The 22,125-nt window shown below is 50.3% G+C and overlaps 1 protein-coding gene across 4 annotated transcripts in view; it reads right to left on the bottom strand.

The window, feature by feature from the left end:
* Positions 1-22,125, bottom strand: part of EML1 (EMAP like 1) — a 184,791-nt gene that overhangs the window by 111,559 nt on the left and 51,107 nt on the right. Inside the window, exon 1 of one of the 4 annotated variants that reach the window (XM_060620735.3) lies at positions 17,769-17,989. The exons of 2 other annotated variants lie outside the window; for them this stretch is intronic. In XM_060620735.3, coding sequence (XP_060476718.1) covers positions 17,769-17,835 — 67 coding nt within the window. In that variant the 5' untranslated portion in view covers positions 17,836-17,989. Of the gene's footprint in view, positions 1-17,768; positions 17,990-22,125 lie in introns of those variants that run through there. One more of the 4 variants, XM_060620737.3, reaches the window with a different exon arrangement.

Here is a 22,125-nt window from a genome sequence, read left to right as displayed (position 1 = left end):
AATGTAGGTTTAAATTTTTTTTTTTTTTAGATTTATTTTTTTGATAGAGACAGAGCACAAGTGGGGGAGGGGCAGAGAGAGAAGGAGACACAGAATCCGAAGCAGGTTCCAGGCTCCAGCTGTCAGCACAGAGCCCGATGCGGGGCTCGAACTCACAAACTGTGAGATCGTGACCTGAGCCGAAGTCGGACGCTCAACCGACTGAGCCACCCAGGCGCCCCTAGAGTTGGTATTTAAAAGCACGCAAAACTGGTTCAGCCATACCCCTAACCCTTTCGCCGGGCATAACAAGATTAATCATCTTTTCTCAAGAAAGGTAGCTAACGAAGCGTCCCGAGCCAAACAGCGTACTCCGTTTCCAAGGGCAGCACCTAATTTATTCCGCCTTGAGGAGAAAGACGTGGGGCTGACAGTGTGGAACGGATTTTTTGGCAGAGTGAATTAGAGATCCTCTGGCTAAAGGGCCCTCTGCCCACTCTCCCCTTGCTAGCAATGGATCAGGAGAGAATTGTTACACTTAGAAAAGCTTCATCCCTCCGGTGAGAATGTTTAGCTGAAGAAAAGCAACTTGTAACAACAAAGCAGTTGGTAACTGAGATGCTAGGCACTGGGAACTCCAAACAAACAATTCGGGAGCCTCTATTCAAAGGTTTATATTATTTCCTTGACCCTTGAAACTTTCAGCAACCCTGCGGAGAAGCCTGTGTTTCCCCCTCCCAACCCACCCGTTTCAAACAGGCCCTAAATCTTGACACTCTTGAGTCTCGTTGGTTTGGAAGAAATCCCTGAGCCAGACAAATTGTAGAACCCATTGTCTGGCCAGGGAAGAGGGCCGTGCACCCTGGGAGTGCATAATCAACCAGAAAGGGTCACCAAGAGGCTCCTAGCAGGGGAGAAACTCCCAGAAACACCTGAATGCTATTTGGTCCCTCCAAAAGGCCACTAGGTTCAGATGCTAATTCGCCAGGCTCACAGTTACCGTTTCTAGTTACAGTAGATCAAAAAAGGACTCATCATGTGGATATAGTTAAACAACATTCATTAGATTGACTTTCTCAGGCTATCTATCCCCAGAGGGGTTTGTTGTCTTCAGCCTCGGAAATGCCCTCGAGCATATGTGACCTGGGAGTGGGGGGCACCTGCCAAGGCACCGCTGAGAAAGTCAGCAGGCCCAAACCACCAAAATTATTCTCTGTTGTATCAATTCCAACCCACAGTTATCATTCACTTAGGAAGCCAGGCAACACTCTGGAGCATGTCAGAAAGGAGCAGAGAAGGTGAACCCCAAAAGGCACGGTGGGTAACAGCATCGGGGGACACCCCGCAGATGTATCTGCATGTGGGGGAGGGGAAACATCACTTCCCCACAGGGTCGGGGAGAGTGCTGGAGTTCACACCACAAGGCACAACGACCCAGACCATCTCACTGGCAGGGATCAGGAAGCCCATTTCTCAGCACAGAGAACTAAGGCACATGCTGAAGTCGGGTGCCTTGTCCCAGGAATCTGAGAAGAGCCACCACCCCATCTGGATTGGGTTTTGAAAAGGTGAGTCTCGGAAGGTAGAAATTTGGCCCAAATCGACGAATAATTTTCAGAGGACCTCTGAAGGCAGCAGGCTAGGAAAAATAGGGGGTGTGGGGCCTGCAGATAGAGAGCTGTTCTTCGCTGAAGCGCCCAACCCTCACTATGGAGAAGGCCAGGCCCAGCCGTGCCGTGGAACGGTGTGAGCACGGGTGAGGAACTACAACAATACGCAAGCCGCAGACATTAGACGTGAAGGCAGATGGGGTGCTTGTCACAGCCAAGTGCCAGGCCCTGTTAACAGGAGACACACAGGGGCGCCTGGGGGGCTCAGTCAGTGGGGCGTCTGACCTCGGCTCAGCTCGTGATCTCACAGCTCGTGAGTTCGAGCCCCACGTCGGGCTCTACGCTGGCAGCTTGGAGCCTGGAGCCTGCTTCGGATTCTGGGTCTCCCTCTCTTTCAGCCCCTCTCCCGCTCGTGCTGTCTCTGTCTCTCAAAACTAAATAAATAAACGTTTAAAAAAAAAAAAAAAGGAGACACACAGATTCCTGTGGATGGGACAGAGGGAGGGAGGGAGGAATACAGTGAAGTCAGGAGACTCTCTCTGAACTTTGCTTCCTCGGGACAGAAGTCAGCACAACATTAGGCACATCGGGCTGCCTGGCTCTGGAGGCACCTGGCTGGCTCTAGAAGACTCGGTGACAGGTGGCTGCAGTATCATGGCTTCAGGGTTCCCTCCAGGGGCGCCATTCACCTACAAGCCAGGCTTTTCCCTGAACGTTGGCCAAGCAGCAGGCCAGTGTCCACGGATGCAGGACAGGAGAGAGCCCAGCCGTGCACTCTCAGCAGCAACCTCCCCGTGCACAGGGCCAGGTTGGCCGTCAGGTCCCACAGGCACACAAACCCTCCCCCCCAACCCCCTGGTGCCTGATACGCTTCTGAATTCAGATTCCGACCTGGGAACAGAAGCATGGAACAGGTACATGTATTACCCAATATCCCCAGAGGCTCCTGGGGCAGCACCCATAAAAACACGCTCAAAAGCACAGAAAAGCAGAACTCTCACACAAAAAGAAATACACATAAACCATTATAACCACATGCTTCAATTCAGAGGAGTTGTAGTCTTTTTGTTTGTTTGTTTGTTTGTTTTCTTTCCCCCTTTCGCCAAATGATTTCAGATCAGGCCAAGTCTAAGTCACAAACAAGTTACCAGAAAACATCTGGTGTGCAGAGCCTTGCGGATTTTGAAGTCCCAGATAAGGGATGTGGGCTGAGTTAGCGGCCTCTGCTCCCTCAGGGCTACCGGATCTCAGGGCAGCACCGAGCGAGGGTCGGAAGCTGGCCAACAGACAGAGCACCAGCCTAGGCCCCGGGGCACCCGGCCGAGCGCCCGACACACCTCAGGGTGAGAACGGAAAACTGCACGCATAAGGATGTGCTACTCTGAGACCGGTGGTGTCTCTACCTCTTTAGGAAACATTGGATTGTGATTTCAGGGGAACAGGAGTTAAAAAAAAAAAAAAAAAAAAAAAAAAAAAAAAGAGGCATAGTACTTTACCTAAATGTGACGGTGAAGGTCAACATTTGGTAAATATGGTATTTAAAAAGACAGGGAAATTCACACATTTAAGAAAATGCACGGGGGCGCCTGGGTGGCTCAGTCGGCTGAGCATCCAACTTCGGCTCAGGTCATGACCTCAAGGTCCATGAGTTCAAGCCCTGCGTCGGGGTCTGTACTGATGGCTCAGAGCCTGGAGCCTGTTTCGGATTCGGTGTCTCCCTCTCTCTCTGCCCCTCCCCCACTCGCACTCTGCCCCCTCCTCCCAAAAATAAACTTAAAACAAAAATTAAAAAGAAACTGAGATAGAATCCTGTAAATAATCTCACAATGCCTTATGTTTTATACATCTGGATTTCTAAATGTCAGGTTTTCTTAAAGCAGAGTGTATCTATAAATAATTTCCAAGATCCAGGAAAACATCAAAACTTGCAGAATAAAAGGTGCAATTATCTAGGTCTTGTCTTCTTTTTTCAGTTAAGCACTCTTAAAGAGGTACACGACCAGCTGGACGTGGATGCTAACACGGAGACAATAAACGGAAGGCAGTGCGGCAGGGTTCAGAGAGCCCTGGGTTTTGTGGGAGACTTGCCTGCGTGGCCGCAGTGAGTCTCCCCAGCATCCCTCCGTCTACCTGATCCTCTCTGAAATGAGTGTGATAGTGTCTTACTCACCTTAGAGTGTGACTGTATTCACTGAGACACAGATCTGAAGAACTCTACCCTAGAGCAGGGACTGTTTTACACCGGGGCTACGCTTTCGGGTCGGTCAATGAGATGAAGATCGCCTCGCGATGACCCTTGAAAAACCCCTTAGTCCACAGCGCACCATCTCTCCATAAATCCCTCCGGTGTGGGAACAGACTCCGGTGGTTGGACGCTGTATAGAGGCCACGGTGAATAACAACCGGGTAAAGAAACAAACTCAAATTTGCACACATATGCAGTTTTACTCACAGGTCTAGTGTTTCACCAACCAGGTGCACCGATATGTGTCACCCATGCGTGTTGGAAGTTTGCACGCTGATTGCCATCATTCAGGGGCTTTGCTACACACGACTGAGTTATTTCACTACTGTGAACAACGAAGAAGGGTTTTTTGGTATTACTGAAAAGCTTTTCAGCATCAGGAAGTTCTCCCTTTGCCTTTCACGATAATGTAAAGATAGCGAGGCCCTTTGTAAAATTTTACTATTGAGTTTTCATTCAGCAGCGTTTACTGAGCCTACCCTATGTGTGAGGCACCTTGCACAACAAAGGAAGGAAGCAAAATAAACAGACAATGCAGGGACCCTGCCCTAAAGGATCTCACGAGCTGGTGGTAGAAACAAAGACCACACCGGAGGCGGCCACAATGCAGGATGGAGTGAACCAAGCGCCACTCAGAGGTGCACGTATCGTAATCTGCAAATGCAGAGGAAAGTTGAAGGAAGGCGGAAGGAGACCGTCTCAGCTGGGCCCGGGATGAGCTGTATTTCAGCATGGAAACAGGAGGGGATGAGGGTCGACAAGGCTTGACTACTGAGCCATGGCAATTCTCAGCATCCTGGAGGAATGCACATGGTAGAGGGATGTGCTAAGACCCCAAATCCAACATCGATGGGACGCCTGCTTAGCATCAGGAACCAAGATAGATCAACATTGTTGCAACCATCAAGAGAACAGGACAGCAACACTCACCACTCAGCATTAACCTCTCCATTCTAGACCACGCTGCAGGACCTCTGGCGCCTGCCCTCCAGACCCTCCCTCCACGCTTCCGTCCCGTTCTCTGTGCTGGCAGGTTGCTGGGGGCACCGGGGTGCTGCAACGTGCTCCTCTGAAGTTCCAACCCAGACCTGTCCGTCTCCAAAGCCCACGCTCTGGACCCTGGGAAAAGTGATCTGTTGATAGGCTACCGAGGGTCTCGAAAGAGATGCACGTGATCGTTGGCGCTAATTTGCAAGAGCTAATGATCCACTTTACACACAGGCAGCCTATGCTTGCTTATCTTTTTAAACAGTCCTGCAAATGAGATGCTCAACCAGACATTCATGTCAGTGGACTGTGCCAAATGTGTAACAGCAATCTCTAAAAAAGAAAAAACTCAAGAGATATTCCAAGACTCCCGCCCAAATCCTTCCTAGATCATGGGTCTCACATCTGCTGTTTCCTTTCTTAGATTCTTAGCTAGTTGCGAGAGAATGCATGCTATTGGTGATCAGAAGGCATATGTCACGGAATTTCTGTAGCAAACATATGCCCCTCATCATTTTTCTAAACTGCTCTAACATTTTTTCCCACCTCCTCCATCCCTAAGAGAGTTTAGACACTTGTCACCATTCTCTGCGTGTCAGAGGGGCCTCTGTGGCTGTTCGATGGCTTTACAGGACAGCTCAGAGTCTGAGCCCTGTTTCCCGAATTCTGCACCGCCCTTCTGGAGCCTGGCCTTGTACTGATGCTAGCTCCGGGCAAGAACACAGTTTTTATCACACGGATTCCAGAGATAAGAAGCTTAAACTTGACACAGACAGGAGAGCTGCTAGATCCCACGCCGGGGAGATCAGGTGACACCCAGCAGGGGCTCTGACAGCCTTGAACTTCCGAGGTAATAATCCCATTTTTTTTTAAGCCCAGCTTTGAACCCTTAGTTAGACGTTGTTCAGTTTGGGATTCTAGAACTTCATGAAACAATAGTTTTAAAAAGGGTTCAGCAAGTGAAATAAGCCAGTTACAAAAGGTCAAATCCGGCAGGATTCCACTTATCTGTAGGGTAGTCAAACTCACAGAGACAGAAAGTGAATGCGGGGGGGGGGGGGGGGGGGGGGGGGAATGGCACCAGGGGCTGGGGGCGGGGCTCGGGAGTTTGCGTTTCACGGAGTTTCAGTTCTGCAGGATGACAGCGTCCCGGGGATGGGCAGTGGTGACGGCTACACAGCAGTGGGAGAGTGATTAGTGCCCCTGAGCCGCAGGGGCTACTCAGGGAGACGGTTAAAACTTCCCAAGTAGGCAGTTACCAGCCTGAAATGACCCACTCTTGGGTCAAGGCCCGCGGTGTGGGCCCTCGGGTCAGTGGATTGTGCCAAATGTGTAACAGCAACCTCTAAAAAAGAAGCTGCTGGTCTGGAGTGCACCGAGACTCAGACCGGAGGCCCGGGGGCACCATGTGAACTGGCCTCAGGCAGCTCTGAGCTGGGCAGGCCTCCCCGGGCAGGGAGCTGGGTTCTAAAGGACGTGAGGAGCAGTAGGGTGAAGAAGGTCGTGGAAGGCAGGGCCGCAGCCTGTGAGGATGCATGTCAAGCACCTCTGGACTTTTTCAGAATCCAAGGGTGCTGGGGGGGGGAGGGGAGGAGGCGGCCCCCCGGGGGGCCAGGGAGGCAGGTGGGAGGCGGTTCCAGATTTGGGCCTGTCCTCCAAGCTATGGGGGAACTTCCGTGGGACTTTGAGACACTCAGAGATAAATGGGATTTCTGTCTCAGAAAGTGAAGCGGGGCGATGGGAAGGGAAACGGGGGTGAAGACAAGGAAACATGTCCGGAGACCCCACCGCGAGCCAGGGAAGGGCACGCAGGTCTGAGCCAGTACGTGGCATGCAAGGCACACAATGAACCCGTCTCCTAAGCCCCCTCTGTGTCCATGAAGGTTCCCATCACTATGCATCAAGTGTAACTGGGCACTCGGCAACGCTGTGTTGAGTGCCTGGGTTCAAATCCCAGCTCTGAAAAGTGTCAGCCAGGGGGACCTTTTTTTTTTTTTTTTTATTTAAGTTTATTTATTTCTTTTGAGAGCGAGAGAGAGAGTGAGTGCACAAGCAGGAGAAGGAAAGGGGCAGAGAGAGGAAGAGAGAGAATCCCCAGCAGGTTCTTCACCGGCAGCGCAGAGCCTGATGCAGGACTCGAACTCACAAACTGTGACATCATGACCTGGTCCAAAATCAAGAATCAGTCGCTTAACCAACTGAGCCACCCGGGCGCCCCTGGGGGACCTTGAGAAAGTCACCCAAACTTCGGGGCCTCTGCTGCCTGGCCTGTCAAAACGGGGATCATCACGGGCACCACGTCAAAGGGGTACGGCAAGGATAAAGGGGGCACTTGCAAAGCGCTCAGGCCCGAGCCGCCTGCTGCTGCCTGCCGAGAGCTTCCCTTCCCCTCCCCCCACGGTCTACACAGCACAGCGGGGCCTACACATGGGCAGCCAGAGACGCAGGGGCCCCGGCCCCACCTCCCAGAGCACAAGGTCCGGTCTGGGAATGACAAGCGTGTGGTGAGAGCGTTATAATTATGTACAAGATGCGGTATGAACACATATTTGTATCTAATTAAATTACAGCGACTCAGCACAAGACCATTTTCAAGGAAGGCAGAGCTATCACACACGGAGCCAGATCTCAGTCTTTGGGAGCACTGGTGTGTGGGCAGTCCTGCTTAATTACTTTCTAAAGGACTAATTTGGTGGAGCCACGCTAACGAATGATTATCTGTATTAGAGCTCCCATGCGGTCCCCGAGGAGCAGTCTGCACGGCTTTTGCCCAGAACGGTTAAGCGTCGCGAGTGACTCCCCGGCGGACGATGGCTCCTCCCTCAGTTCGCCTCCTAGGATCTGCAGCTGTTGACGACACCGTAACTCCGGCTAAGATGTGGAGGGACGCTCTAGCAGAAGCAAGTCCGAAGTCCACCCAATGGTTTCTCGACTGGAGCGTATTTTTCTAGGAATGGTGAAATTCTCGTTACATAAAACAACTTGGGGGGGGGGGGGCTGATTTAAGAGCCAAATCGCGTGTAATGTTAAAAAATGCTGGTTGTGCCAAGAACTACCTCGTTGTGGCAATTACTTTGGCTGAAAATAATGTGTTTGGAGCCCGCTGCACCGCAAAGGGCTCTTGACAAATGTTTCTCCTTATGGATTCAAGAGCCGGCGTCCAGCTAGCGGCATTCTGTGATGTTTGTGCAGACGAGTGGGACGCCACCGGGCCAGTGGCGTGTCTGGCCTTTTGCCGACAAGGTCCCTCGCCTGAAATGCCTGGTCTTCTGAATGCCTCAGTCCGCTCGTTCTTTGATGAGGGGAAGAGTTGGATGTCACACGATGTCATACGCCCACACCGCATAACAGCCTCTTAATTGAAAGTCTTCGGTGCCCCCCTCCCTCCCCGGGCACCCAAGGCCTTTAGGGGGGCTGCTGGCTGAGCCAGCTCCTTCCGCCCCCCCCACCTGCCTGAGTCTGGCGAGGCCTTTCACGTGGTCATCTATATACACATGCGATAAAGAACACATCAACACAGACTTTATTTCAAGCAGGGAAGTGGCCTGACAGCTTTCTCCAACCACGACTTAGGGTACACCTGTTACACGCGAGACACTTTGCCCGTGCGTGTGTCTGAGGAGGTGCGATGGGGCCAGGACGGTGGTCCCTGATCCCACTTAACCAGCGTTGACCAGGAGAGCCGTTAGGGACCAGGAGGGCATTGCTGAAACACAGCTACCGAGATGATCACCAGGAGACTCTGCCCAGAAGGCGGTGACAGCCTAATGACACGTGAAAATAAGCCACAGTGACGGGCCTCTGGGATAATCGTGGTAACAGAGATTTATGGACTAGATGACCACGTGGCCACCGGGGAAAGGCCTCACCAGACTCAGGCAGGTGGGGGGGGGGGTGGGCAGAAGGAGCTGGCTCAGCCAGCAACCCCCGCTAAGGGCCTTGGGTGCCCGGGGAGGGAGGGGGGCACCAAAGACTTTCAATCAGGAGGCTGTTGTGATCAGGTCTGTCTTCCAGAAAGAGCATTCCAGGTGTCAAATTCTTCCCTAGGTGAGCTCATCTCTACCGTGGTTTCAGCTGCTATGTACTGATGGCTCTCGAATTTTGTATCCCTATTCCGGATGCCTCCCCAGCTCCGCGCCCCACAGCCCACAGCCCACGCAGCCCTTCAGCCTGTATGGCCCACAGTCCCTCACACCCGCAAGCCGCACCGTCATCTGCCTGCCCATCCTTCTAGCTCCTTCTAGCTCTGCAAATGGCGCTCAGATGAGCCAGAGTCTCGGTGTCATCCCTGGCTCCCTCTTCTCCCTGACCCCGATGATGCACGTCCTGGTGAGGTGGCCCTAAGTGCCCCTCGAGTGGAAATCAGCACCACAATCCCCTGGCTTCACGCAGTAGACTCCGGCCCCCTCCCCCTCTGCTTCTAGCCTACCCTCCACATTGCAGGGGGAGCCCCCTTTCAAAACTCCCTGAGGCTCTGACCACGTCACTCCCTTGCCTCAAAATTCTCTGCCACGTTCTCTCTGCTCCTCAGAAGAAGATGAAACCCCTCAGTGTGGCCGAGAAGCCCCACCGGACCCTCCCTCCTTCATCTCAAGCCACTCTGCTCCTTTTTCTTTCCCCGTAGGAGACCTTTCAGTTTCCAAGAGGACCTTCCACTCTCCACTTCCTAATCCCTCGCCCTGGTCTGGAGGGCTCTTCTCCCCCCCAACCCTGCCCACTCCCCCCACCCCCTTGCAGTGTCAGACTTCCACTCATCCTGGAAAGAAGAACTCACACAGGCCTTCCTTAGGAGACGCCAATACTCATGCCCCGAGTCCAAGGCCCTGCAACCCTCTACGAGGTTCCTTAGACTTCCTAGCACCTTCTATCCCTGGGGTCATTAAGTAACTCACTGTGAAGGCAGCACTGAATGTCTAGCTCCCGATGAGCAACACGTTGACCATGTACACCCTTGGAACACCTTGAAGGGGGCTGAGACTGGCAGAAAGACAAGTTTGGGGCTGCCATTTTTTTCTAATCTATTTATTTTTGAGAGAGAGGGAGAGAACCAGCAGGAAGGGGCAGAGAGAGACAGAGAGAGAGAGACAGAGAGAGAGAGACAGAGAGAGAGAGACAGAGAGAGAGAGACAGAGAGAGAGAGAGGGTCCGAAGTGGGCTCCACGCTGATATTGCAGAGCCCGATGTGGGGCTCAAACTCACAGACCGCGAGATCATGACCTGAGCCGAAGTCGGATGCTTCACCAACCGAGCCACCCAGGCACCCCTTGGGGCTGCCATTCAAAAACACAAACAAAAACCCCGCTGAGAACGACGAGCTTCTGAACGGAGCGGCGGGGATGGATGGATGATCAGCAGAATCAATGACGCCGAATGAGACTGGAGAATGGAGGAGAGAGAAGTCCAGGATGATTATTAGGGAAATCTAGGGTAGTTTATTAAGCCCGGAGAGTTCAGTTCTTTCCCAGACAGCTGGCAGAATAAATATTGCAATTTAAGACACAACTAAGTATTCTGCAAAAAGGTGGCTTTCCACACCAAGAGTATTTTCCAACAAGGATACAGCTTTAGAGGAAACAAAATTGGAAGTATGCCTCCCTAACTCTTCTTTTAGAAATTAGTTCTTTAAAGAGAAACTCTTGCAAAGAGCTATTTCTTTAAAGTAAACCAAAGAGGATGTGCACTTGTTCCTGTGTGCACCCCAGGACACCCCCAGTCCTGGACCGCATTCAAGCCCACTTGCTGCTTCCAGCAGAATATTAAATCTATGTGTCAAACATCTAGTGAGAAAAGCATGAAGCTTCTAGGGGTAGGATGCTGGACTGACAGTTCCATAGCATTGCGAGTTTACAGTACACTTTTTTTGATTACCGATGTTTCTGCTGGCATTTAAAACATTTTGCTAATACTAGAAACCCCCTATTAATAAGCTAGGACTTTAAAGATGAATAAGAAAAATTTTTTTTCCAAAAGCGGGGCGCCTGGGTGGCTCAGTTAAGCACCTGGCTCTTGACTTCGGCTTAGGTCACGATCTCGAGGTTCGTGGGTTCAAGCCCAGTGTCAGGCTCTGTGCTGACAGTGTGGGGCCTGCTTGGGATTTTCGCTCTCTGGCCCTCCCCCGCTCACGTGCGTGCGAGCACGCGCTCTCTCTCAAAATAAGCTTAAAGATTTTTTTCCTGAAAGAGATTTTTATAAGTAGTACCAAATACCATCGATTTAAAGTCCTTACTAATAAAATCAACGCTTTAATGTACGGTTTTTAATGCCGCTGTGATTAAGTTTTTCACGTTACTAGTTTTACGGCCTGACCTGATTACAACACTACCAACAAAGATGTTACTCCTCTTTCCTTATCTACCTTCCACCCAACTAAAGTGTTTATTTTTTAAGAGGATATATAAAAAGGCTCACACTATCTCAGAAATTAGCAATAACCAACTAACAGTTACTTTTTAAGCATAGTTTTGTGAATTTTCCACCAAAACGCTTGGGTTTGTTTATAATGTCATAAATGCTTGTGGTTTGGCTATAAAATAAATTCCTTGCCGGGTGGAGAACCAAATGTACCAATAAGAAATTCTTGGGGCGCCTGGGTGGCTCAGTCGGTTAAGCGTCTGACTCGGTTGTGGCTTAGGTCATGATCTCATGGTTCGTGGGTTCGAGCCCCACATCAGGCTCAGCGCTGACAACTGCAGAGCCTGCTTGGGATTCTCTGTCTCCCTCTTTCTCTGCCCCTCCCTTCCCCGCTTGTTCTGTCTCAAAAATAAACATTAAAAAAATTTTTTTTAAAGATGTTCAAGATTTTAAACAAATTATTCTTAATTTTCAAAATATAAATCCTTAGAAATTAAAAAGATTTTCTGTTTCAAAACTAGAAAATATAAACAGCAGTAGCTCAAAAGACTAATAATGGTGATTTCACAACACATCTGGAAGTCGCAGGGACCATTGACTTGACCCGCCTGGTTATTAAAAAGTAACACCGGGGGCGCCTGGGTGGCTCAGTCGGTTGAGCATCCGACTCTTGATTTCGGCTCAGGTCGTGACCTCAGTTTCCTGAGTTCCAGCTTCACACTGGGCTCTGTGCTGACAGTGCAGAGCCTGCTTGGGACTCTCCCTCTCTTGCTGCCCCTCCCCTCCTTGCGCTCACTCGCTCTCTCTCAAAATAAATAAACTTAAGGGGCGTCTGGGTGGCTTGGTCGGTTAAGCGTCCGACTTCGGCTCAGGTCATGATCTCACGGTCCGTTAGTTCGAGCCCCGCGTCAGGCTCTGTGCTGACCGCTCAGAGCCTGGAGCCTGTTTCAGATTCTGTGTCTCCTTCTCTCTCTGCTCCTCCCCTGTTCGTGCTCTGTCTCTCTCTGTCTCAAAAATAAATAAACGTTAAAAAAAAAATTAAAAATAAATTAAAAATAAATAAATAAATAAATAAATAAATAAACTTAAAACAAAAAAAGTAACACCTGTAGGAGAAGAAGATCAGGGAACCGGTAGTTAAACTATGTACCGGCTTCAGAAGGAATTTGATAGTCTCTCATGACACCTTCCAAGGGAAGACAGAGACAAGGCTACTATCCAGAATCATAACCCTTTAAGGCAATGACCAACTTCCATATTATGATAACGCTGAAATATCTTTTTTGAGCACCAGGATTATTTACAGCATCACACCCCAGATTACAACGGTGTTGTAACTTGATAGGGCTCTGCATGCTAGAGGAAACTCACCCTCAAAAAGGAAAGGTAAAAGCAAGAAAAGAAAGAGCTTACCCATCACACATATAAAACAGACAAGAATTTTAGGTGAAGATCAGTAAGAAGTACAAAGCAAAAGAGCTATTATCTTAGGCTGCATTACAAGAAGTATAAACTTTAGAATAAGGGAGGTGAAGTATCCTACTCTATTCTGCTCTGCTTAAAAACCATGTCTAGAATACCACATTCAGTTATGTCCAATTTTAAAAGACATACAGACAAAAGGAAACACATGTAGATCAGGCAATCCAAAATGATTAAAATTGTATCTTATGAGGCATATTTTTTTTCCGATGGTAATGTTTAGCTAGAAGAAGACTTCAGAAAGAGCAGCCACAATTGTTTTCAAACATGTGACAACCTAGTGTATGGAAAAGAGATTAAACCTATTCTCTGTGGATCCAAGATGCAGAACTTGGGCCAAATTTTGAGCGTACATAGGAACCGGCAGCCTGAACTGTCCAAAGAAGGAATGGACTCCATGGAGAGAGAGGAGTTTCCAGTCCCTTGGAACGGCTCAAACAGTAGCTATATACCTTCTGAAGCATCCTCCCATCCAACCAAGATTTCAAGCCCTGGAGGGAGGGGTGCACCGGACCAGGGTAAGGGTAGGGGGCAGGCGAGGAGGGCCAGGGTGCTGTACTTGTGCCACCTCGGCGGAAGCAGCTCTGTGTTCATCTGCTTTCCATTTGGGTTCCTGGGTGAGCTGTGCTTTGAAGAAGCAGGTCAAAGGCTTAAGAAGGTCAACCACAAGATGAAGTAACCTGTTAGGTCCCCTCAAAGGCTGAGATCTTCCAACCCATGGCCTCTCAGCAAGGGTGTGCACAATGCTTCCTGGTGAGCCCCAACTGATGGAAAGTATCCAAAGTGACTCAATGAAATAGCAACATTTTATTCTTTGCTCCCACTTCCCTCTTTCCTCCAGTTCTGCTCCTCTCTCATCCGCAAGGTGCAATGTAAAAAGAGGTAGATAAGTTTCGACGTCAAAAGATTCAGATTGGTTCCTTAAACATATTAAAGCCAGAGCTCCCATACGACCCAGCAGTTCTGCTTCTGGGCATCTGCCCCAGAGAAGTGAAAACACAGGTCTACACAAACGCCTGTATACGAACGTTCAGAGCATCGTTCTCTGTAATAGTCAGAAAGTGGAAACAGCCCCAAACCCCATCAGCCGGACAATAGATCCCCAAAATGTGGTACATCCATAAAATGGAATATTATTCAGCCATAAAAAGGAACCAAGAACTGGCACATGCTACCACCTTGGACAAACCTTAAAACACGATGCTTAGTGAGAGAAGCCCGACACAAAAGGTCGAATGTCGGGATGATTCCGTTTACATTAGAACATTCAGAATCAACAGAGACAGTAAGCAGATTAGGGGTCATCAGGGTCTCGGGCAAGGGGGGGACAAGTGACAAGGGGGTTTCTTTCTGGGCTGATGAACATGTTCTAAAATTAGATACCGGTGAAGCGGGCACAATTCTGTGACTACGTGAAAAGGCACTTCATTGTATACTTTCAAAGGTACATCAGTCATATCTCAGTAAAGCTGCTAGTGAAACAAAAAAAGATTCAGAACCAAGCCTTTCGAGTCGTGTGGCTTCATAAAGTCACCAAATCTCTTTGAGCCTCAGTTTCCTCCTGTGCCAGAGAGGGAGGTAACACCACTTCCCTCAACGGGAGGCTTTGGAGAAGCCAGGGAGTAGAGAACGGTTAAGTATTTCCCAAATCCTAAACTGGCTTATCAATGATAACTTTTCTTCACTTTTCAACTGGTGCAGTTTTTCCCGGAGCAGTAAAAGAAGTCTGCGGTTGGGGCGCCTGGGTGGCGCAGTTGGTTAAGCGTCCGACTTCAGCCAGGTCACGATCTCGCGGTCTGTGAGTTCGAGCCCCGCGTCAGGCTCTGGGCTAATGGCTCGGAGCCTGGAGCCTGTTTCCGATTCTGTGTCTCCCTCTCTCTCTGCCCCTCCCCCGTTCATGCTCTGTCTCTCTCTGTACCAAAAAAAAAAAAAAAAAAAAAAAAAAAAAAAGAAGTCTGCGGTTTCTAGCTCATTTGACAAGAGTTCTAAGTACTTGGGAGAAAAAAAAAAGAGAGAGAGAAACAAAAACACACACAAAAAAAACGCTGCCCAAGTTTTCTCCTAAAGTCAGGGTACCGATATCTGAAAGAAGAGAATGAACTACACATCGCCTGGCTTTACACATAGTATCCGCTGCAAATTAGGGGGCACAGCAAGGAAAAACAGATCAGAGGAAGACGGAGATTTCATTCATTCGAACAAAGCTTTCTTTTCCCGCTCGTTTATATATTTATCTTGCCAAGAGGATGCGAACTGTGACCGTCCCCCAACGAAGAGGGATGGCCTGGATTTTCTGAAGCTAATACGGGACTATGACTTTTCAGCTCCTGTCACCATCAAAAGCTGGAAGCTTCAGCAACATCCGAAAACGGAGGAGTTCATCTATGACACTGTTGTAGCCTGGCCATTGTCGTGTAAATCTCTAATTTAAAAAGAAAAAAAAAAATCTGTTTTTCAAGGCAGCTAATGAAATACCCACATGTTTAATTTAGTTCTTGGGGAAACAGTGTTGCTACGATCAAGTACTTTAATCAAATCATCATAGTCATTAACTGAATTGTATCCATTTATATTTTCACTTAATGGGAGCCTCTTAAAGTGAAGAATTTCACAGCAAAACATCTGTTGCTTAAGACAGCACCCGTTAACATCCATTTCTGCCCCCATAAACTACTCGTGCTGTAAAGTTTATTCATATGGTAACCAAAACATAATAAAAACAGAGCTAAGAACCGTCTGAGGAAAGAAATTCAACACTTATGATTCATTCACTTGTGTGATGAAATGATCTTACTGTTGGAGTTTAGCTATTTTAATGTGATTTTTTCTTAAACTGTTACCCATGCAACATGTAAGAGCTGGCCTTTACTTGCTTCTAGACATCATTTCCAGTAAAATACTTTATCAATACTGCTAAACGAGCAATTAACAGCAAAAAAAAAAAAAAAAAAAAAAAAAGGCAGAAAACCAAAATACTCATGAATAGATGTGTAGGTCAACTTTACAACTGAGCTGCTATTTAGGAACATATGACCAGGCCCCCAAACAACTGCTCAAATAAAAATATCTAGGCTCGTTTTCATAACCTAAATCAAACTGTCAGCATATATGCCCACATATTAATGTTTCAAAACCCTTCCTGCCTGAAATTCACTTAATATAATTTTCAGCCACATGCTTTTCACAACTAACATAAAAGGATTTTTATCGAAAACATGTAGGAGGCTGTACTACCTTCACATCAAAAATAGCAATTCAAGGGGCGCCTGGGTGGCGCAGTCGGTTAAAGCGTCCGACTTCAGCCAGGTCACGATCTCGCGGTCCGTGAGTTCGAGCCCCGCGTCAGGCTCTGGGCTGATGGCTCGGAGCCTGGAGCCTGTTTCCGATTCTGTGTCTCCCTCTCTCTCTGCCCCTCCCCCGTTCATGCTCTGTCTCTCTCTGTCCCAAAAATAAATAAAAAACGTTGAAAAAAAAAAATTTTTTTTTAAAAAAATAGCAATTCAAGAGGCGCCTGGATGGCTCAGTCGGTTATGTGTCTGACCGGCTCAGGTCATCATCTCACAGTTCGTGGGTTCGAGCCCCACATTGGGCGCTGTGCTGACAAGGAAAACCTGGAGCCTGCTTCAAGTTCTGTGTCCTCTCTCTGTGTCTGCCCCTCCCCCGCGCTCGCTCTCTCTCTCTCAAAAATAAATAAACATTATTAAAAAAATAGTAATTCAAATAGGATTGATTGTAGGTCATTTAAGGAAACTATTCAAAATTTTGCCGAGAACTCTATTCAACCTACGGGAGAGCAAAATCAGACCCACGACTGCAAACTGTGAGGGATGCCAGTGGCTCCCAGAGCATCAGATACACTCTATCTGCCTTCAACACCTCCTGAGGACCGAAAACACAGGGCTTCTGCTCTGGGAAACTGCCGTTACATCTGGAGAGTCAAAACTTTCATTCCACTGAAGAGCGCATTACTAAGTTAATGAAGGCCTGCATGGGATTAACATGAAAATTATAGGCTGCTAAAACGATCAGGAAAACGCTTCCACGAAAAAGAGATCGATTCCACCAGGAATTAAACTATCATTATAGAGGAACAGTCAACACACCCAGGGATCTTCATTGCTACAGCTAATACCTCCCATTTGCAGGCAGGTGTTGATGAGCTAGAAAAGTTTCCCTAAACCACAATTACAATGGCAAAAATAAATTGCTCAAGTTGTCACAGCACCTAGAATGCCAAATTATTCGCAAATTCTATACAACACACATTGTTTCTTCGTTGACAAACTTTGGGGACCCTCTGATAAAGCAATAAATCCGACGTCAAAAAAAAAAAAAAAAACTGGTTAACTTTTGTGCATGAATTATCATACGTCGGGTTCTCATAAAATATGCTGTGGTGTGAAAATCTTTTTCAACCCTGCTAGTGAGACTAAATAAAGCCTTTCAAGCACGAGAATATTACATTTTTCTTTTAAAGATGTCATATTGGTAGTTATTTACTGTTTCCCTCCTGTAAAAAAAAAAATTTTTTTTTTTTTAAATGCAACAAGATCTGCCAGCCCGTAAACAAAACAGTGCGAGCACGTTCCAGCCAGGTTCGCCGCTCCTGTGCACCGCGCTGCACGGCGGCGGTTTCCCCAAAGTAGAACTGACCGGCTTCGCAGGCTGCGGCCGCCACGAGCACCGCGCACCTCCCCAGGGAGTGCTGTGCTACTCGGCGGTCTGTTTTCCGAGTTCCTCCCGCGGACCCTCCCGGGCGGACGCGAACCGGGCGGCCCCGAGCAACACGTCCCCGCGCCCGCGGCCGCCCCGGCCTCCCCACGCGCCGCCCGGCCCCGTGCGCTCCGCGGGTCCCCGGCACCCCCGGCCGCCGCCCCGCGCGCCCTGGCGGGCCCGGCGCGGGCGCGGACGCGGGGCCCGGGGCGCGGGGCGCGGGGCGCGGGCGGCGGGGGCGAGCCGGGCGCGGCCCGCGGGCCTGCACAATGCGCCCGCGGCGGCGGGAACCGCGCGCCTCCGCCGCAACTTTGCGCGGCCTCCCGGCCCCGGCCTCGCCCCCGCGCCCGCCCCGGCCCCCGCCGCCCGCGGCCCCCGCCCTCCCGGCCGCCGCCCCTCACCGTTGCAGAACTGGAGCAGCGAGGACGTGTCGTACAGGCTGCTGTAGCTCGAGAAGCCGTCCTCCATGCTGAGGCCGCCGGGCCGCGCCCGCTCCCCCCCGGCCCGGCCGCGCCGCCGCCGCTCACCCCCACACTGAGCCGAGCCGAGCCGCGGCCGGCGCTGGCGCTGGGGCCGGCCCTGCTGTGGCGGCGGCCGCGGCCGGTTACCATGGCAACCCCGGGCCCGCCGCCGCCGCCGCCGCCGTCGCCGCCGCGCGGGCCCGACGCCGGCGCTGCCGGCGCTGCCCGCCAGGGGGCGGCCTCGGCGGGGCGGCGGGGCGGCGGGGCGGCGGGGCGGGGCCGGGGGCCGGGGACGCGGCCGGGCGGCCGGGTGCCCGAGCGCTGGGGGCCTGCGGGGGCGCCGGGGCCGGACCCCGCCGCCTCTCGGGACCGCGGCGTCCCCGGGAGGGCGGGACGCAGGGGGGGTGGGGGGGCGGGGGACAAAGGCAGCGGCGGGGCGGGCGCGCGGGGAGCCGGGCCGGGGGGAGCCCCTCCCCACCCCCACTGCGGGCGCGGAGGCCCGCGCTGCCCGAAGGCCCCGTCCCCGCGCCCGCCCGCAGCTCCAGGCCCAAACATGGACTGCGTGCCAGCCCATTTCGGCCGCGTTTCCCCCTCGCAGCGGCGCCGCTTTCGGCCGCGTCCTCCGGCCGCGGCGCGCCCCTCTCCCCACACGTTTTCCGCCGCCACGAGGTCCGGCCTCCGGGGAGGATTAGCGCGGGGTGGTGACTCCGCGCGGCCGTCGGCTCGCGGGCGGGGAGAGAGGCGGCCTGCCGCTGCAAATGGAGGCCGGGCACCTGAGGCCGCACAGTCTGGGCGGCCTGGGAAGGAGCCACAACATCTGCTCTGCTCCTTCCCCTCTGATCGGCCCCTGCGGTACAGATTTGTCACATTACACACTTGTTAACTGGTTCCAGGAGCCCAGAGAGCTGTGTGCATTCCGTCTCGGGAAGACAGCGAGTTCCGAACAAGTTCCATAGCAGGAGAGGCACCCGGACCCACCAGTGTGTAACTTTCCCAGCGCGCGCGCACACACACACACACACACACACACACACACACACACTCACACACTGCATTAATGACTGGAGTTCCACCACCCTCCGCGTCAAGTACCGGTGCTGGTAAATAACATAGGAGGAAGCAGGAGAGAAGAATGTCTCCGTTGGATGATCCCCTGGGCGCAGGAGAGACTGCCAACATTTGAGCTCCTTGTCACACAATTGTTACAATTCACTTACACGATATAACCACATGTGATTCCCTTACATGTTCTAATTCACTTACACGTCTGAAGGGTTGCAAGTTGTTAGTATTCGCCTGTATGGGTTGAACACACTGTAGGTGAAATGAGATATGAGTAAAAAGTTTCCATCAGGACGGTGCGTGGGCCTCACTGGGTTCAGAGGCAGAAGCAGAGGGCGTGGTGAGGGCGGGGGCTCTGTCCCTGCAAGTGGCACGTTTGGCGTCTGGGTTAGTGACAACTGGCACTACACATCACTGGACATCATGGGCAGAAGGGAGGTTGAAGACCTTACCCGGGACCTGGTCAGGAAGACAGAGCACAAGGGGACAAGAGGGATTGTTCACAGGAAAAACACGTGTGGGACCCTGAAGGGCTGCGGGCACTGTTGGTTTGACCGTCCCAGTGCTTGAAGGACGATGGGAAGGACAGTGATCCGGGGTCTGCTACCGGCCAAAGGGCTGGTCTGATAGGAATGAACGGCTTGTATTGCAGACAGGTGGGAAATGAGATTGCACAGAGGCGGGGAGAGCCAGGTAGGGGAGGCCCGGAGGGCCGGCGGAGGAGCCTGAACACAGCCGGCAGGAGGAAGGTGGGAGGCTTGCACACAAGCCAGTGGCTGCTAAGACTGCATTAGAGAGATGAGTCTGTGTGTGGACAGGACAGCAGGGCCTGGAGCTGGAGTGGCCCAGGGTGAGGCCAGGCCAGAGGGAAGAAAGAGAGACTGAGGGATGGGCCAGAGGGACGTGCCTGTAGGGCAGACAGCCGGAGAGGTGGGAAAGCCAAGACAGATGGCAAGCATCCCACTCAAAATGCCTGGAGCAAATGGAGATTGGAGATGGCCTGCCAGAGAAAGAATGGGATTTGGGTAGAAGTTGTTAATGGACTTTCTAAAGGTGAGAATGGAAAGTCAACAGAAGCAGGGCTACTGGTAGCGGGAGCTAGGAGAGAAAGAAATTCCAAAGGAGCATCAGGAAAGAGAAACAGGGAAAACTAACAGGACGTTGTCAGAAGACCATGGGGGAGGGGAAGGGGGGAAAACAATAAAAGTTACAGAGAGGGAGGGAGACAAACCATAAGAGACTCTTAAATACTGAGAACTGAGGGCTGATGGGGGGCGGGGGAGAGGGGAAAGTGGGTGATGGGCATGGAGGAGGGCACCTGTTGGGATGAGCACTGGGTGTTGTATGGAAACCAATTTGACAATAGATTATATCTAATTAAAAAAACCACAAGCATCTGAAAAAAATAAGTGAAAAAACTATAAGCACTGAGTGTTGCAAACAGGTGGGCGTTTTCACAGAATCCTCTGCAGGACGGATCATGGAGGATGAGGCCTCCATCTGGTAGCAAAGAGCTTGCTGGGTGGCCAGGAGCATCTTGGTGACCAGTGGGGACAGGAGCCAGGGCCTGCTGGTCATCAAACGATGAGCACAGGTAGATGCGTGTTTGAGAATTTTGGCAGGAAAAGGAAATGCGGGCCAAATACAGAGGGCAATGGAGGCAGCAGGGTCACAGAAAGCCACCCCGGCCACCGACCAGCACAGGTAGACTGCAAGAGGCAGGTGCTATAATGGAAACCAATTTGACGATAAATTTCATATTTAAAAAATAAATAAATAAAGCATAAAATTAATGATAAAAAATCAAATCAATCAATCAATCAATAAAATATGTGCATGAAAAAAGAGGCAGGTGCTATAGAGAAGGGGGTTTTAGAGGACAAGACTTAACGCAGGTGCACTGTGACCTTTACCCTTGTCTGTCTTCCCGTTTCCCACCTTTCCCCCTTCAAATCCCATCCTAACCCTACCCTTACTCCACTTGGCAGTTTTACATATTAGGATACAGCAGAGAATTGGTATAAAAAGCTGACTGTGGCATTCTTAAACTTGGAAAGGAAATGATAATTATAAATAAGTGATTAAAAGAGGGTTCTTCTGAAGAATGTTAATATTCTTCATTTATGACTTTAAAGATATGATCTTTGACCACAACTAAGGAGAGTTAAGAAAAAAGAAAATTCAGAAGTGGGGCAGGAGAAAAATTGAGCTGGAGATTTTCAGAGAAGATGTTACTTGCACTAGAGCAAAATTACAATTAACAAGAGCTCAGTCCACTTGCTTTTGAGATGATAAAGATCGTTATCACGCTCTTAACCTAGAATATGAAACGGCTATGTTTTGGGGGCACCTGAGTGGCTCAGTCGATTGAGCTTCCAACTCCGGCTCAGGTCATGATCTCATGGTTTGTGAGTTCAAGCCCCTCGTCGGGCTCTGTGCTGACGGCTCAGAGCCTGGAGCCTGCCTGGGCTTCTGTGTCTCCCTCTCTCTCTGCCCCTCCCCTGCTCATGCTCTGTCTCTCTCTCAAAAATAAATAAACATTAAAAAAAAAAAACAACTTAAGAAAAAGATCCATGGGGAGAGTCCAAGAAAGACCTCTGAGCACTTAATTAATGATGTATGGGTTTTGCGCCCAAACACTTAAACAGTCTGTTGTTCTGTGTCATTTTGAAATACTTGGTGGCCCAAGACCAGAAACTGTTGTCATTGTCATAAGCGATGTATACTCTCAAGGACAATAGAACCAAAGCATTCCGTGGCATTAATAGAAGCATACAGTACAATGTGTGGAAAACAGATAGGAAAATAGAAGCTCTGTAGCCTTTATTCACAGAGAAGTAATAAAAAACAAAATTACCCAGAAACGTAGGCCTCGTGTGTCTATTGTTTAATTCAGCATTTCTCCAAAAATTGTTAATCCAGGACCAGGCACCGTGCTTGGGGCTGGGAATATAGCCACAGAACACAGTATTTTCCAAACTGCCAGTGTGGCCGTGTACTCGATTTAAAGAGTCATATGTGCACTTCAAAGAATAAAGTAGAAAATTCTACTTTAGTGGGCACGTACCTAGAGGAGTTGAAAGCAGGGTCTTGAAGAGATATTTGCACAGCCCTGTTCATAGCAGCAACATTCACAACAGCCAAAATGTGGAAACAACCCAAGTGTCTGTCACAGACGAATGAATAAACAAGATGTGATGTATACATAGAATGGAATATTGTTCAGTTTTTAAAA

The sequence above is a fragment of the Panthera onca genome, chromosome B3 (genome assembly GCF_046562875.1).
Source record: "Panthera onca isolate mPanOnc1 chromosome B3, mPanOnc1 haplotype 2, whole genome shotgun sequence".
Classification (NCBI taxonomy): domain Eukaryota; kingdom Metazoa; phylum Chordata; class Mammalia; order Carnivora; family Felidae; genus Panthera; species Panthera onca.
Note: the sequence above shows the minus strand (reverse complement) of the source record. Positions and strands in the feature narration are given on the sequence as shown.